Raw genomic sequence first — 19389 nt, 5'->3', positions numbered from 1 at the left:
TAAATTATGCAAATTATACCTTCATTCTTTATTCTAGTAAAGATTGGCAATTAAAGCAAGCTTTGTTGAAAGAAAGTATTTTTATTTAAAAAAATTGTTGAGAAAAAAAGAGCAAAATATATATGGAAATGTTTTGAATATTCAGTAGTCATCTCAATGAACACCGGAAAGTCTACCATGCAATAAATCTTTTTTTCAACGTTAGGTATAACGTTGAAAATTAGGTATGTAACAGAGCAACCAACGAATATTTCCTGGATGTGATCAGATCTAATCTATGGAATTTCGGAATTGAAACGGAAAAAAATAACGAAAAGTTTGTCGTTATATCCAAGGTGGTTGATTTTTATCGACGTTTTTAAGCAAGGTTAATTAACATTATTCTTTATGGCAATCAGTTCGAATCGCCAATTATTGACGTTATATCCTAGGTGTCGTAGCAACCGAGGTCATTACAACCGAGTGAGACTAATTCCTGCGCGAGCACGTGTAAAATAATTCTGGCAAATGACATCCCTAGCGTGTGTATAAGTCGCTATCTTATCCAAATATCACATATCAATCAGTAACTCCATCGGAACGGGAAACTCTTTATTGACAAACGGATTTGATGATTTTTTTGATTGGAGGGATCAGTGTTCATGTTAATTGGAAAGTTTTTTTCTTCTTCTATGATTCAGGAATGCTGTGTTTATAGAGTGTGACCCTTAGGGGTCTCTTAAAATGTACTTGAACCTTGAGCGAGTATACGTTCTCTGATCTTTCAGAATCATTTCCAAATGTCAGTGTTTATGTCACGAAGAAAATATTGTTTGTTAATATGACCTCATAAGAACTTTTTTTATCTTAGAAGATTTCGAATTCTCGTCTCGCCAGTATTTTCCAGTTAAGGTTTATTCAAGCACTTATAGACTTTAGTGTGTGGTCTGTTTATTAGATTAAGAGAGCGATGCTGTTTAGTAGAACTAGATTGAGAAGCGTGTAAAAATGTGACTGCTTGTGACGTCAGAAGGAAGAGGCATAATAGAAAAGTGGTTGGGTTCTTATTTTTTTTTCTCAAAAGGACTTTTCTCTCTTTTCCTTTTCCCATTTACTTTCCGAAAAGCTTTCCTCGTTCCGCTAACTGTTCGATGATAAGGCAGCCAGCCGTCAACCACTTCAGACATGGCACGAACAGATAAAAAAAAAATCCAAGTCGGTCTGCTTTGATGTCGGGTTGTTGGCAGTGAATGCACTGCTTTGTGATGAGCGGTAACGTCCGTTTCGTCATGTACTTCCTAAAGTTGGTATTTCCCCCCCCCCCCATATCCCCCAATTGATAAACACTCTCTTCTAAGGTGCTTCTTCTGGTTAACGGAAACACATATATAGAGCTTTAAAGGGAAAAAGACACAGCAATGAATAACAAATGAGCCAATAACATATATCTAGGGATCTAGTACGAAATTATATACGGATCTGTTGACTTTGAAACACCGCATTTCCCGGGTTTCAGTTTTGTCAAGGTTGCAAATATTTATCGCCTGTTCGGAATTAGAATTAAACATTACCACTTGTTCTAATCTGTCCTTGTGCGTCAAGACAAACGTGAGAAAAATGACTATGGGACTAATAAAGAACGTGCGCGCGCTGATTAGATTTCCAGAATTTTATTTTCCGCTGAACTTACACCAGTATTTACCGTTTCCACCATGTTTTATCTCAACCTTCCTGAACTCAAGGACAAGTCAAATGTCTTTTGAACAATTGACGGACCGCAAACTTATAGTAGGCTTATGTGAGTTCAGCCTTTTATTTGAACCATCTGATATCTATGATATACAATTGGATAATTTTTATTTAATTAGATTAAAATTTTCAATTACGCCTGTGGACCACCCCTGTGCTGTGAATCATAGGTTGAGAAACGTTGATATTAGTTACGAATTTTTCAACATTCATCCTCTAAACTAGGCTGACCATATTTTCTCGAGAAAAACACGTGAAATTAGGCTTCGAAATACTGTAAAATACGGGACACCGCCAATAATCGTCAAAATCATGCCAAAAGTAAGCAAAGTCGCCAATAGAGAAAAATGAAGCACCATTTCGAATTGCAGTGAATTAGAAACATCACAAATATGTGAAACAAATGTTCTTATTTGTAGTCGTAATTATCTCGATGTAATTTCTGAGAGTTCAGAAGATAATTTTAATCGTTGATTTAAAGAATAAAAACTAAAGTTGGCTTCATTGAAAATACGGAGAAAAACCGGGACATTTTTGCAAAAATGTCGGGACAGCCAGAAAAACAAAAAAAACCGGGACTGTCCTGGCAAATACGGGACGTATGGTCACCCTAACTCAAAAACCAGGGTTTTTTCAACCACCGGGCCCTTATGTTATTCATGCCGCCCCGCGAGTAATTAGCCCATTCTTTGATGACAATTGTTTGTATTGGTGTGTACTATCACCTCTTAAAGTTTTTCCCATCTGTTCTGAACCACCCTGTATACAAGATGTCCTGTAAGTCCTAATCTCACCTTTATCTCATCAACCGTTGGTCATAGAAGAATGGTTCTAATTCAAAAAATGCTCAAAATGTGTTCAGAAATCAGTGTGTCATAAAAAAAAAAATCTAAATTTTTATATGGTCTCTCCCCCCTCCCATCTTCTAACTTCAAATTGAAAAGTTGTTACCCTGTCTCACCTGAGGCCAACAAAAAAAAAGAATTCATGTTTCTAAGTGTAATATTCGTTTAGATATTTGGGTTCAAAAATCGGAAAAAAAACTGGGAAAGAACAGCATATAAACCAACAAATAGCGCTTCTTAACCTCATTTATGCTGTTTTTTCCACACCTTTTCTCTCATTTTTTAAATTCAAATATCTCAGCGAATATTGCACTTGGAAACATGATTTTTTTATGTTTGTTAGACTCAGGGTTTTGATATAAAAATTTAGATTTTGTTTTTCTTTTGTGACACACTGTATTTTCACTCTCAAAGCTGTACAGGGTGATTTCTGAACACATTTTGAGTATTTTTTAAATAGGAACCATACCTGTACAATGGACAGTTGATGAGATAAAGGCTAAATTAGGACTTACAGGGCCCTGTATAGTGGCCATATATGTACTGAGCCCAGTTCTATCCACACAAGGACCCTGAGGCCTGAAGTGCAGAAGTGGCCCTGTGAAAATGAGATGTGATTAAAATTTTTTGAGAGTAATTATAAAATTAGTCTGTATGCATTTTTGGATAGATAGGGGCCTCAGAAAACCTACTGTATTCAGAGACCCATGATGCTCTTAAGACAGCCCTGACTGAGGCCTCCTGTACGATCCTTCTGTTGTTTAACTTCAAAAAATTAGAAAGTTGTTGCCCTGTCTTTTCTGAGCCTGTTCCTAAGTACAACATTATCCGAGATATTTGAATTCAAAAACAGCTGAAAATGAGGAAAAGAACAGCATGTACTAAAGGACAAACTTGAGGAGAAAAGCATGAAAATTCAAAATATTCTTTAAAGTTGAAGTTTATTAAAACTTTTCTAAATTCTGAGATGCTCTGAGATTAACTTTCAGTGAGCAATATCTCTGCGAATATTGCTTTTGGACGCGTTGAACTTTTTTTGTTAAGCTCAGTAGAGACAGGGAGAAAATTTTTTTATTGAAAGATGCAGGATAGGGGGACGGAAACCATATAAAAGTAAGTTTTATGTCTCAGTATATATATATATATATATACATGGCTCCTAGTAAAATAAAAGACATGCACATCAAAATTGGGCATATTATTTGAATATTTTTTCTAATTGAAAGTATATTTCTATAACCCAGGGTTGGATATCCCATTTGCCAGGATGCCATGGCGACTAGAAAATCAGTATTGGTGCATAAAATTTTGTAATTGTGGTTTGCTAAATTGGAGTCTAAGGTGACACAAAATGATTTCATTATTTCATCTTTTAACATGGAAAAAGTAAACAAGAACATTATACCATGTTTGGCTTCTAAGAAATTGGGATAGCGCATAAATATTTTTTTGTTTTTCAAGCCCTGCTATGATGAACCCATGATTCTGGTTCATGAATCATTGCTGAAATGGATACAAGTTTTCACACTCTGTATATAAAAATTTTATTTACAGTATTTACTTTTTTAAAATAATATTTCATACTTTTCAGTGTTCTTGCCCCAAGAGACTGTAAATGCTGCTCTCAGTGATTCTGGAATGGATATTAAATTAGAAAATTCAAGCATTGATCTTCCTTTAAAAAAAGATCACAAGGTAAGTTCTCATTCTTGATAAGATTCGAGAAACATTTTCCACAAAAACATTAGTGAGGTCAGCCATGACGGTTGCCAATTAACTGTTCATAACTTTTTAAACCTTTGTGCTGTAATTACCTCATAACAGGAAAAAAAACTTTTTAGTAGCCAATAGCTCTAGGACCACAGCTAGGGAAAGGTGTGGGAGTCTGGTGCCCGGGTGATGAATGAGAGAGTGCTTGGTTTACTCTTTTCCAAATTCAAAATTACGGTGAGGAGGGTGCACCAAAATTAATACTGACCCCGAGTGGCAGAATAAGTTTTCTTTTCTAGTTGCAACCCTGCCTATAAATGTCTTCCATAAAATGCAAAATATTTAGATTAAAAAAAGGGGGGTTCAAAGTTCCTGTTATTGGAGTAAAATGAAATTCTTGAATAAATTAAACTTATGAATGCAGGAATGATCAAATTGTTTTAAAAAACAACTATAATTAAGCCTAAAGAACAATCTAGGATAAATCAAAACTATTTTCAGAACAGTTAATGAATGACAAAATGCAATAGTTTTGTACATTGTTCTGCCCGACAGTCTTATCTATGTTTCTTTTGTTGTTTTTTTATAATACTTACAATGCGTAACTTGCACCTTAAAAAACTACTATCTTGTAGCAAATTTTCATATATAAAATTAAAAGAGATCACATTAATATTCTTTCCACACTTCCAAAATATAATTACTCATAAAAAAAATCATGGCACATTACAATTTTCGACATTACCATGTCGAATAAAAGTTTTATCTCTTACAATGATGAATACAGTACAGATTATACACCAGGGATTGGCATCAAAATTTAATCGGGAAACTTAATGACTTACCAGCAAATCTGATTTATGGTGGCATCCTTACTATTTTGTCTTCCTATATACTGTACATATACATAGACTTTTCAATAATCAGGCTTATTTTTTCCCCAAAAAAAATCTGTATTTGGAATCTGTACTATATGAATCATGTATCATTATAATCATTGTAGTGCATATCAATTACAATTATAATGCGCTTTATAAATGTTTCTTCCTATCTTACAGATTATACATATCCTATAGATTAAAATTTATTTATTTATGAGTTATATGAATTCATTCGATTTTTTACTCTAGTCTATAAGAATTGAAAATAATGTACATTTGAATTACTTGATTAATTGATTAAATATAAAGTTTGATAAGTTATCAGAAGTATTATGAGGAAAGTCGTTTTATGATTAATAATGCAAATTCTATTGGCTAAAGCAGAAGGTAACAAATGAATTTCTGAGGAAATTATGCAGTACGAGCATAAGCACATTTTCATTAACTAATAAATTATGGTATCATTATTTAAAATGTCCATTGGAAAACATTTATTCCCTATTTTATCTAGCCTATTTAAAACAAATAGACTGAAATCATTTAACAAAATTGTCTAGAAATTTTCTAGAAATATTTCTATTATCTACAGGTTCTCTTGAAATTTGCTCTTTTGTTTTCCTCATTTCATATTTCAAGAATTTTTTGTACTCATATGCAATGTGTCTTCTAACATTTTTTTACCTGCACAGAAGGAAATTTTTATATTTGCTTGCATTTTTTTTTAAGAAATAGTTTAAGCAGATTCTCATTTCTAAAATATATATTGAAAGTTTTGATTATTCATGAAATAAACAAATATTTTTCTACATGATATACATTTTTTTTTCAGATTTCTGTTGAATGTATACAAAGTGAAAACCACTGTGATGAACAAGAGTTCTCATTTGTTTTGCGAAATTATGCAAATAAAGAAACTGACAAAGAGGTACTTCTTAACTTTTATACATTTTGAAATACTTGTGAAAAAAACTACTCCCATCATTATCATTTGTTTTTTTAAATATGCAGGCATCATTCAAGATATAGAATGGAATAACTTATCAATCATTAAAAATCCCAGAGAAAACTAGTATCTTGAATAAAATTTCAATATAAAATGATCAAGATCCCACCAATTCAAAGATTGGCAAATAAGGTGCCAGGTCGCCATCGTGATTAGAAAATCTGTATTGTTGTCTAGAATTTCCTATATGTGATTTCCAAATTGGAGTCTAAGGATGACACAACATTTTCTGAAAAGTGCACAGATTTCATGACAGTACATTTTTCAACATGACAACCAGCACCAGATGATCCAAAGCAGACCCCCACCATGACGTTATCAACGCCATCTTTAACAGTAGGAAGCTGATGTCTCCTGTTGAATCACTAGTTTACTTGCCCACCTAAAAAATATACCATTGTTCACTTAATTTAAACATTTGGAACATGAACTCATCACTCCAAAGAACCTTTGCCCATTGTTTGGGAGTCAAACTTTGGTGCTTCTAAGCAAAATCAAGTCAAGCCTTTCTATTCTTAATGGAAATCAAAGGCTTCTTTGTGGGTTTTCGACCAAAAAGATGAGCTTCATAAAGATGCCACTTGATTGTAGAGACACTGCCAGAAACTTCATAACTAGCTTAAAATTCTTTGTTTATCTCCTTTGTACTCTTCTTCAGATTCTTTACCAAATGTTATTTTATCAAGGGGTCAATTCTGGAATATTTTTTTGTTGTTGACCAGACCCAGACTTTCTGTTCACCTCACCATGCACTTCAAACTACTTCCAAACATCATCATATATTGTTGATTTTAGAACATTTAGTTTAGAAATAGAATTGTAGCTTTGTCCATCTTGAATAAGTTACATTGTGTGATCAGTTTTTTGTTTTCAGAGAAATTTATATGAGGCATTTCCCTCACTTCCAAAGTTGCAAGGAAAAAACAGCTCCAGGTACAAGAAAAATTCATGAGCAGCATATTATATATATCATCCAACAAGATTCATATTTGAGTAATATAATTTGCATTTTATTTGAAGCGGAAAAAACTGAGTGTCCAATGTGTTTAACACAACTGTACATAGGGAAAGGTTTGCTGGTAGAGGGAGAAAGAATGGAAAACCTGCTCATATCTTTTTTCCCCTTCATTTCCCATGTGTTAACAATAATATCACCTTTTCAGATATATTTCTGCTAGTTCAACTGCACATTGTACAAATTTGTTGCCAAAAGCTTAAAGTGGATAAAAAATTTCAAATGTTTTCCTCTCTGTTAACTTGTGTATATCCTATTATCTTACATAATATTTTATGCAGGTATAAAGTAGTTACCAATTTTTCAAATCAAATTTTCACACCGCTTTATCTCAGATTTTTTTCTGTTCCTATAAGATTTGAACTACTATTGAGGTTTAGCTGTATTTTTCTTGAAAACATAGTTAAATTTTGTATTAATCAATTTATTTCCAAACGAATTATTACTGTTTTTCTATTTCCTCAATTTATAGAAACCAGTGTACAATAAAACAAGTCATAAAGTGAAGGTTTGATATTTATTTCTTAGAAAAACTTGATATTTATTAAGTTAAATTAAATATTTAGTTTATCAACTTGAACTTTTTTTTTATTTTAGGCTTCAGAGAAAATAATTCTTCATTCAATTTGTGATGCATTGAGGTCAACATTAAAATTTCCACCTTCTGGAAATCAAACTCTTAAAGTTCACCTGACTGTGTCATCTGGTGCTACGAAAGATGCCAATGGAAGTCAAGAAACTTCTACCATAGAAGAAAGTTGTTTTGAAAAGATTTTAGACAGCAAAGAACAAACACCCTCAAAATTCTTAGCTCAAGAATCACCCAATAAAACACCTTCATCTGAAAAACATCAAAGAGTATTTAATAAATGTTGCCAACAAGAAACTGTGAAAAATTTCAACTGCAATTCTTCTCATGATATTTATCCTAGTCCTCATTCAAAGAGACACCAATTACTCATTGAAAGGAAAGATGCAAGAAAATGGATGGATGTTGCTCAACTCGGTAGAAAAGAAAATATTTTTCTGTAAGAAAATCATTTACATTTATATTTTAAGTTCATTATTTATCAAATTTTGATACAGATACAATAAAACATCATTAACCAGCTATCTGAGCATGACCCCTATGCTCTGATGCCAAAAATACCCAGATGACTGGTTAAGAAAGCAACATACCTCTCCATGAAAATTGACCTACCAGATGATAAGATTTTGATGCATAAAATTATTTTCTCTGGCATTGATTTCAATTTTATTGATTTATCATAAAATGATGCATCCAATTTTGACATCATAAAGAAAGTATCCAGATAATTATTGGCATTCCCACATGCTTTCACTGCAACATATAATTAATTTTTAAAATAACTTTCTCCTGGCTGTTTGCTCTGGTTTTTTAAAATTTTGACTATAAATCAAGGAAACAATATTTTATATATTTATATTATGCTGCGGTGAACTCAGAAAGAAAAGTCATCTTGTCTCCGCTGGGACTTGAACCTAGGCCCCTTTTGTATACTAGGCAAGCACATGCTGCCATCTATCTACACCACTGAATGAATGAACGCCAGAACTTTGCCACTGGACTTATCCTGTTTCCGAGATCTCTTGCAGCCCAGCTTCGTGGCAGAGTCTGGAACACTTTATTTTGTGTCAAAAAAAGAAGAAAAAAAAAACATACAAACTTTTACAACATATTTTCCCCGGACAATTGGGTACTGTCACGATTAACAAATTTTGTGGTGATTACAGACGAGATGGGATTAGGAGTTGGAGAAGTTTCGGGGTTTAGTTAAGATGAATGTACACATATTAGGATGGAGGTATGTTTTAAAAGCAATTGAGTGCCCCCCCCCCCATGCCATCTCATCTATTATCTTACACTTGCCATATTATATACACAGGATACAAAAAGAAAAAGAAATGAGAATCTTATTGTGAAATAAGAAAATATATATATATATATAGAGCGAGTCATCTTGCTTAACACCTTATTGGTGGGCAAATGGGTTTGATAACTTGCGGACTAGAAGCCAGCATCAGTTTTATTGGGTTGAGTTCACTCGCTCCGGTGGTTTTAATGAAAATATACAAAATAGAAGTATTGTGTGGGGGAATATATACAAATAGGGATCACCCATGGCATCTCGCTTAGCACCTTATTTGGTGAGCAACATGAATACGACAATATTAGTACACACGTGTGTTGTGGACATGAAATGCATGAAGAACTTGAATAGAGGAAAGAGAAATACACACACATTTATATACATATATATAACTGCCAGGCCGAGCCGTCTCGCCCTAAACCTATTTTGGTGAGCAATGTGGGCTTGGTTTAAATGGGGGATTGTCTGGGGAGAGCCTTAGCTAAGGATCAGCTTTGGTCTTGGTGTTTTTGTTGACTCGATCTGGCTGGTTATACATGTCATGTATGGATATAGCCATTATAAAGACTAAAGAGGTCAGGGGTCAGATGATGGACAACATAGGTACATAACATGGTCCAGAGGTAAAAGTATATTCATGCCCGAGAAAAACTGTAATTCCTGTGGTCGAAAACACAAGAGAGGGAATTGTCCTGCATTCAATAAGTTGTGCAATCTGTGCAAAAAGAAAAATCACTTTGCGGTAATGTGCAATGAAAATTGTTTTCCTAAGCCACAATCTGCTGGTAATCATAGAAGGATTGATAAGGTCCTCCACAGAGACAACTCCCTTCCATACAGCAACAACGACATCAAAAGTTTATACATTGACAGTGTCTTGGAAATTAATATGATCAGTTCCAGAAATGAATGGCTCAAGGCTATATCAGTTGAAAGAAAAGCAGAAACTATATTATGACAGAAATGCTCACCCCTTAGGAATTTTAAACAATGGTGAAAGAGTAAGAATTTGGAATTTCAATAAGAAACAATGGCAACCAGCACAGATAGTTTCAGCTCATGGATCTCCAAGATCATACATAGTGAAAACACCCTGTGGTAGAATTCTGCGAAGAAACAGAAGTCATATTCGACCATCACAGTGCCAAACTTTCAAATACAATGCGTCACAGGAGTTTGAAGACCTGAACATTGGCTCTGAAAACTATGAACATACCCAAAATGATCTTCCTACACTGCATACAGATGTTAATCAAAAGATTACTCGAGTGGGGAGAATTTGTAAATGCCCAATATATTTATACAATACAATACAAATACAAATACAACGCCACAACAGGCAAATTGCCCAACGAGGTGGCTGACTTAAGAACATCATGGATACCCAAGCCATTTTTTGGAGGCCCTACCTACTACCGCTACACCATACGTGCATCCCACCTACACCCCACCCCACGATTCGGTACATGCGGGAATGTGCGTGTACGTGTAGTGAAACCTGACGTGAAGTTTTTTGTTTCTCTTTCATGCTTGTTATGTGTAGTGCTGCCATCTGCCACCAGTTTTCTAACTATGAGTGAAGTGTTATGATTGAATGATTTATCGTTGTAGGACTGTTGCTCTCTGTGGCGAGACTTTTTTAACGGGGAGATCGGCTCGCATTTGCGCCTTGAAGTTGGGAACCACAGAAAACCAACTTCAGCCGACCACTGAATATTTGAATGTATGTATTTGAATGACTATGTAACCTAAAAACTTAAGAGAGGGATGTCATGTATGGATATAGCTATTATAAAGGCTAAAGAGGTCAGGGGTCAGATGATGGACAACATAGGTACATAACAATACAACCTCTGACAATAAAGTTCGGTGAATAGTCCTGTAACATTAACATAGATGAAATGTTAACGAAAATTACCTTACTGTCCTTCAAAATAGTCACCTCCCATTACTATGCACCGCTGAGATCTCCTATACATGTCCTGGAAACTTTGCTTCTTTTGGGATGGAGTTCAAAAGCCTCGTCACGTTTCATTGGATGTCAGAAATATCGTCAAATCTCTTTCCTTTCAAAGCGAGTTTGAGTCGTGGGAATAGGAAGAAGTCTGGAGGATTGAGATCTGGCGAGTATGGTGGATGTTCAATTTGCACCACCCCCTTTTTTGCCAGGAACTGTTTGACGATATTGGCTGCGTGAGGGCGAGCATTGTCGTGAACAAGAAACCATGAACCTTGCTGTGCGTACTGAGGTCGTACCCTGCGTAGACGTTTCATGAAACGGGTCAAAATTTCAATGTACCTTGCAGCATTCATCGTCGTTCTCTCAGGTACTTTAAATTGATCTTTTGTTCATTCATTTTCCTGTTCTCAGTTAAGAACCAATGCACTAAACAAGCACTTTGTAAAACAAGTCTTTCACGGAACAGAAACGACGCTCAACTGAACAACGGTGGCAGCAGATGGTCAACACCTGCCGCTATGCATGTGCAGCGTTTTGCTTCACCAGTGTTGCCAGATCGGCCGTTCTGACTTCATTCACCAAACTTTATTGTCTGAGGTTGTATTCATATTTTTAAAAAAAAGAATATATATATAAAATATAAACTACATGTGGTTATATAACCACATGTAGTTTATATTTCATATATATATTCTTTTTTTTATATATATATTATGAAACCATTCATGTCATCCCGCCTAGCACCCTAGCTAGAATAGCGGCATGAAGGACACTTGTGGTTATCACATTTACATATCTACACAACTGGACACACGACCCTGCTTTCCTTATTTCGTGCGCTGTGGTGTGAAGTGCTGAAGTAGAGGAAAGAAAAGAAAAAAAAGAGTAAAGTAAAGAAAACAGATGATTTTTCTTTCCGAGTTCACCTCAGTGTAATATCTAAAAAATTTGTTTTCTTGATATCTTGGGATGAGAAAAAGCAGTCTATATGTCTCTCTCTACTGTCTCACCTGGGGGCCATTTCCTGAAGTCAAGAGAGGCTACTAATGCCTCTACTTCTGTGCCTCACACCACAGTGTGTGAAATAAGGAAAGCAAGGTCATGTCTCCAGTGGTGTAGATGGTAGCATGCTTGCCCGGTATGCAAAACGGCCGTGGTTCAAGTCCCAGCAGAGACAATATGACTTTTCTTTCAAAGCTCACCTCAGCATAATATCCAGAAAATGTTTCTTTGATATCTTGGGCTGAGAAAAACCAATATTTTGACTAAATATTTCACCCACTGTATTGGGTGATAATTCTCATTATGTATACAGTGAAACCTCGCTACAATGATATTTGATATAATGATAAATCCTTCTTCATGGATAATTTTTCAAATCTTGTTTGGAATTGCCTATAGTCTAAAAAATGGTAAAACCCTCTCAATACAATGATATCCTTTACTATGATAAATCCCTTTATAATGATATTTTTGAGGAGATTTTGAAATCGCTACAATGATATTTCATTGTATTTTGATAAAAATTGCTTTTAATATATTTCTAAATTCCTAACTAGTTTTTGTACTTCTGAGGGCATCCAATAGCATCGGTGTTATGTGCAATGAGCCCCCGGAAATGTTAATGAAGTTGCCGTGAAGCTATTTTTTGCATAGTATACAAAAGTGTGATGCAGTAAACTTATTTACAGGGGCAAAACATCTAACTGAATTTTATTAATTAACTAATTAATTACAATTTTTTGTTGCAAAAAGCTTACAAGTGAATTTTCTGGTGGTACTAAAAATGCTAACTTAGAAGAGATGCCAAGAACAGCATAAATTTGGTAGTGCATGATGGTAATGTTACCTCTCAATGTAATGATAATATCCCTCTACAACAATATTTTTTCTGGGTCCACAGAGTATTGCTGTATCATGGTTTCACTGTATTCATGTTACCTAGGATCAAAATTTGCTTGGACTGCTTTTTACAACCGAGGCGTAGAGATTCAAAAATTATGCAAAACAAAATTGAAATAATGGTGTAAATAATATAAGTCATAATACAGTAGCTTCAGAGTTACAGTAACCATCCAGCAATGTAGGTGATGCACATGCTTAGCCTTGCACCAGCCTATCATAGCATCTGGATAGTCCAAAATGTGACAAGGATTTTTCTAAAGATAAGAACTCTTCTCTATCTGTTGCTAGATCAGACAGCCACAAGATTTAGCAGTTCGCCCAAGCTCATCTTTCTTTAATGTTATAAGCCAAAATTTGATATTTTTGAAATAAATTTTGTTCAAATTCAACTTTCTAATCTGCTAGTAATGTGTTAGTGGTGATAATTCAGGACAGACTCCAGCAACAAACTGTACCCACAATACATGTGTACTTTAGCACTTTGATTTGTCCACTCTGAGTAGAAAAATTTTAACCTTTGTGCATTTGATGAAAGTTTGAGATCTGCCATGCAAAATTTAGTTCACAAGAGGAACTAAGAAAATATTGTCTCATCCTATATTTATTTTCTCGAACATTGTTTATCTATGCTGGATTAAAAGCTAAACAAAGCACAGTTGTTTTTTTTCTTGACTTTGTTATAAGTGGGTCTGAGGTTATAATCTCAATAGAAATCTTCTGAATTTATTAAAAAGTTTTCAAGCATTTATATCAATAACATGGGCCCAAAATCTTCAATTTAAAAACTATGGCCATCATATTTAAAGCTGCAGTGTTATTTGAGAAAAAAAATTGGTTGCATTGCATTAAAATATTTTACCTATATTTTAAATTATTTTTCACAATTAAATGTATTTATATAAATTCAATCAAACTGTAACAACATATAATAACAGTACTTTATTTCTTTTAGAAATACCAAAAGTGTTCCAGAACAACCAGTAACTAAGGAAAAACATTATCTGAGGTGTGAACAGCAAATCACTTCAAAGGACAGCAGTAATTACCTTGATTTAGCTGATACGAAGCCTTCTCATCTAAAAGAAAACCGGGACAGCTGGGATCCAAGATATTTGAATCCAGCCTATTGCTCCCCACGCCATCTAGAGAAAAGCCATAGGATGTGCCATTATCAGAAACAAGGAAGTCAAAGAAAGCATATCACATCTAACAATAGATCCTTAGAATCTGAACTTCATTCTGGTATTCTAAGGTATAAGCTATTACAAAAAGCAAAACATAATTTACTTGACTTAAGTTTTGATTTATGTGATTTGGAAGAAAAACAACTAGAAAAGACTCATCATCATCATCATCATCATAGGCGGTCTAGATCTTATGACACAAATCAATATTCTCTTTTGAACTCACCAAATTTAAGGCATCGCAGCTGCAAATGCTCAAAATGTGTTTCTCATTGCAAAGATGACATACCTCCATCTCCTGGTAGACATCACAGGCACTGTCACAGAAAACGCGAGAAAGACAAATTGCGAGCAATGGAACAAGTTGCTCGTTGGTTAGATCAAGAAGAAATGAACAAAGTACTACCACAACAACATTCAGTTGAAGGAAGCAGCTTTTTGAAAGACGGTTCAATTGAAAGATATGAATATCATCATATACATGAACATCACCATTATCACCACTATTTAGATGCGTGAAAGTTCAGGCTAGGGTTTGCTGCATATGTGAGACATTAGGTGTATCAAATTTTTTTCAGAACCGCTTTCAATATGTTGTTGCTTATTGTTATTATTTTGATAAAACTATTTTTATATGATTTAAGAAAATGTTATAATGAAATAAATATATGCTATGCTGTTTGTGAGATGACAGTTAAAAACCATTTTCTGGTGCACAGTGTATATAATGCTCTAAAGAGGAAAGCCAATGATTCATGCAAATTATAATTTCTTACACAATTCTCTCTAACATATTTTATTGAATGTAACATAAATCATGTATACGTCCTTAATCTTTTCCCTCCATCTGTATGCATTTTGAATTGTTTGTTGATGTGAAAAATTTAAGAACAGTGTTCTGTTCTCAAATTTTTTTGTCCATGGCTACCATTTAGGACATTTTTTCGTGTCCTTCTCCTGTTTTATCTGGATTTCCCCCCCCCCCACTATTATTAAGGAGAGAGACCCTTTCTATGTATTGAACTATATACTTTTTGAGTAAATTTATAGTGAACAAAAATTTTATGAATAAGCTCAATTTTCGGACCCTGTGGCCAATAGTTCAGTAAGTTTGTCTCTTGTGGGGGTTCTATGCAGTGCCATCTCAACATCATGTTCCCAAGGGTAAAGTGATGTGTTCTGTGGGCCTGTGTTTGGCTGGAAGTAACAGCTTACATTTTTTTGTACACTTAAATATCATATTTCACATCAAAATTTTATTTCTTCTCATCTGATTATTTTTCTTTATGCTGCTGTCTGTAGTTCCCTTAACCACCTGTCATGGCTCTCCTTTCACTTGATTTTCACCTTGACCCCCTTAGATTACGCTATAGCCACAAGGGACCATATGGCCCTCAGCTGAGCACCATTGATGTAGGTAATTGTTTCTTATGCAGAACACATTTCTCTATTTTCTATATATTTCAAGTCCTTGTAATCATGCCGAATGAGTGATGGATCCCTGTATGCATCAGGTTCAAAGTGGTTTAATATTGTTATGTCATTCCTATTTATTATAATTCTATCTCTTTTTTTTTCATTGATCATACATGCTTTATCTGCAAGCATTTTTGGTATTTTTCTTCTATATATTGATTTCTAACCAAAAAATAATTTTTCTTTCACAAGGCTAGTGTATAACTAAAATTTTCTATGCAAATATGAAGAAATTTACAATTTTCAGCCCATTCAAAATTGCATCAGTTAAAATTCATGCTTCTGTAAATGAACATATTCATGTATGAATAGTTTTTATTTGATGCTGCTTATGAACAAAACATTAGTTGGCCTATCAATGATATTTAAGAAAGTAAAATCATTCCAAAAACAATCATTGTTGATAATCAAACATGAGTCATGGGGTGCTGCAAATAGTTACAGCAAGCTTAGAAAGTGTATTTTGAATTTTTAACAAATTTCAAATCAGTATATATCAATACAAAGTTAGATTTCGAAAATCCATCATATTTAATTTTCAAAGACAGACATTAATCTAATTGTACCAGTTATGTATGCAAATTTTGCACATGTGGTAATCACTATTATTCATTATATATTCAACTTCATTCTTACAATTATAAAAAATTGACTCATTAATATCAGGAAGTGGTAATGCTAAACAAAACTATGCTTTACTGTAACCAAGTATTCACACGTATACCATGAATCACATATTCTATTTCAAGTATTAGCAAGTACATTCAAGTCTCAATAACTTGAGTCTTGAAAGGTAAAGGCTTTAGATAATTTTAAATGTAAAAACTTTTCCAATTTCCTACTTTAGGCTCGCTCGCTTGCTTGCTCTTTGTCTCTCTCTCTCTCTCTCTCTTTAATTTTTCAAGAAACTGATTTGCTTAATTTTTCTATAAATGTGAGTACAGTGAACATAGTTACAATAATCAGTGATACTCATGTAATGATAAATCTCCCTACAATGATATTTTTTGAATCTTATTTGGAATTGCTTATAGTCTAATGTTAAACTTCTTGATACAACAATATACTTTACTAAGGTAATCCCTCTATAGCGAACAACATTCTGGCTCAAGGTTCAGTGTCCTGACGTGTACACTAACAAAATCAGTGACAAACTTACTTAGATTGATTAAACAAGTAAACTAGGAAGTCTGGTCTCTTTGGCCCTTCTTCTTGATGCCTCAGTGAAACATCAAATTTTATTTACCAACAACTTCTATTGACCTGTCAAAGACTTAAGAAAGTTATTGACAGTCAGAATTGTCTTAAATTTTCGTAAATGAATATTTTTGGTTTATGGAAGAGTAGGTAAATCTTTGCCTACAATACTCAGAAAAATCACCAATGATAAAGGCAAATTTGATATTATTTTTCCTTGTATTTTCCTTTTTCCACTGGTGATTTTTCTGAGTATATTTTTAATTTTTTGATTTATTTCTTGAAAATTGAATCATATAATTAGTAAATTTTATTAATCAATATTTTTAGTAAGAAGAATTTAATAGTATCTTGATTCAAATTTGATACTACCTAGATAATATTTATTTCTAGTCATTCAAATTTTTATATACATATCTTTGAAATGTACAAAAAACACAAATCTGCATTCCGCACTATTTTGAATAAACAATAATTTTTTTTAATGATTTTGACTCTACATATTTAATTAATTTTATCTGATTGATATGAATCTTTTTGATATGCAAATGAATATATATATTATTTATACAATAAAATCAGTATCATCAAAACAGATGAAATTCCCACTCACATATATATAGTATCACTCAGCTGTGGTCAACCAATCCTGTAGTGGCTTGTTATTTGAAAATGAGCAGAATATAGATACACATTTAGTATGCATATTCATAATCATAATAACTAATTACAGGTAATTCAAATTTTTTGAGAAGTATCTAATAATTAGGCCAAAAATTACTTACTGAGCAGCTGTAATGAAACTGAAACATTCCTTTATTTAATTATGGAATAAAATTCTTTGTAGCCTTGTATAGAAGTCTTTCTTATATAGCCTCACATATTTCTTTTCACTGTAGATACACAAAACTTTTGTCTTGAAAGTCATATTTTACTCTAGATCACTTTTGCAGGCCAATTATTTTTTGCATGAGCTAGAACCTTCAATCATCCAAATGAAAAACATTGATAAATTAATTCAAACACATGTTGGATAGAATTTGTATAAAAATTACTTTTGGAAAAGTAATTGAAACTGCCGTTGATATAGTTTCTATAATTACTGAAATAAAATACATATATTTTCACAACAAACAAAAATAAATAAATGTGAAGGGAATTTTCTGAAAGATGATGTGTCATTCTGCTCAGAATGATAATCGCTTTGGCAGCACAAATAGTCTGAAATATACCTTTCTTTCTGCATGCGCAAGGAAAAAAATCCCTTTATTTTCCTTGTATCACGAATCATCAGAAAGCGATTGAACAGCCTACCATACTCATCATCTATACAAGATGGGCGCATATAGCTCATAATATAAATTTTATTAGCTAGTAAATTTCAAACATGCAAAAAAAGAAAAAAACATGATTTATAAGTACAATGTATTCAAAACAAATGGTACTGATATTCTACCAGTTTTTTAAACTATTTGTTAAATATGAGCAATAACTTGAATGTATTCTATAAATAAAATTTCCCAACTTAAAATATTAAACTATCAAAGCATCTTACTTCAGTATGATGCAATTTGGTCCAAAGTGCTTTTGTTCAAAGTTCTATTAAATATTTAAAAACATTGTTTTGAAAAAATTTCATAAGTATGGGAAACTATATTATAGATCTGCAATACTATAATATAAATATAAAATTATCTCTATTGTATAGAACTTGTTATATAAAACTATTTCAGAGAACCATAAAAATTTGTATGAGCATTAAGAAGGGATATTTTTAACTAGCAAGTCACCACAGATAAATAAATTTGTTTCTATAATTATACACTGACAATGTGTGTGTTTGCTTTTATTTAAAATGATTATGAAAAGTTGCTGTTTTTTATCTTAACTAGAGAAATGTTTCGTGTCTGATTATCATTGTATATATCTTCCAACAACAGTTGTTCATCTTTGTTATTTTATAGAGAGGTTTTTCAAACATTTTTTTCTGAATTATTTTTATCAAATGCATTGCTACTGCATCTAATTTTACATTTACAGCAATATGTGTGTAATAGCTTGATATGATTGACTAACAGCTTAATTGTGTGTAAAAACTGTGGTATGTGTATAGATATATGTAGAGTATTTTGTGTATAAAAATACTTAAAGCAGTCTTGTGCAAACTTGTGTGCGTACGATTTTGTATAGTGTAATGAACTATTTTGATATTCTCAAGTTTTGGAAAAGTCAATATAGTATGTATGCATTGCATTTTGTTATCAAATATATATATATATATGGTCCCAATAAATTTTTATATCTCTTAAATATCTCACTCCTCTAGCTTGATTTATTGTTTGATTTTTATTGTGAGTAAACTTAGTAAAGACACAACATTCAAATATGTATTTTTTTCAAATAATATGCAAATTAATGTACAATATTGCTGCAACATAACTACAAATGAAAATTTACTCTGTCATCCAGGGCAGGGCCAGTATTCACAGCAGTGGCACTGGAAGGGTTTCAAACCTGTGGGTGCTTGTCTTGAACTTTATGTAGGAAATTACAATTTCTTATCAATTCTGAAAATGCTTGGAATTTTACTACA

At 33.1% G+C, this 19389-nt stretch overlaps 1 protein-coding gene across 1 annotated transcript in view; it reads left to right on the top strand.

The window, feature by feature from the left end:
* The window catches only part of LOC149073976 (uncharacterized), a 41884-nt gene extending 22778 nt beyond the window's left edge, over window positions 1-19106 (top strand). Inside the window, exons 4-7 of the mRNA XM_089246408.1 lie at window positions 4165-4268; window positions 5994-6089; window positions 7780-8210; window positions 13892-19106. Coding sequence (XP_089102534.1) covers window positions 4165-4268; window positions 5994-6089; window positions 7780-8210; window positions 13892-14642 — 1382 coding nt within the window. The 3' untranslated portion in view covers window positions 14643-19106. The remainder of the gene's footprint in view (window positions 1-4164; window positions 4269-5993; window positions 6090-7779; window positions 8211-13891) is intronic.
* The last annotated feature ends 283 nt before the right edge of the window (window positions 19107-19389 follow it).

This window comes from Pholcus phalangioides, unplaced genomic scaffold (assembly GCF_987345545.1).
Source record: "Pholcus phalangioides strain wild (caught in Gottingen) unplaced genomic scaffold, Ppha-v1.0 ptg000017l_1, whole genome shotgun sequence".
NCBI lineage: Eukaryota > Metazoa > Arthropoda > Arachnida > Araneae > Pholcidae > Pholcus > Pholcus phalangioides.
This window is presented reverse-complemented; position numbering and strand designations above follow the sequence as displayed.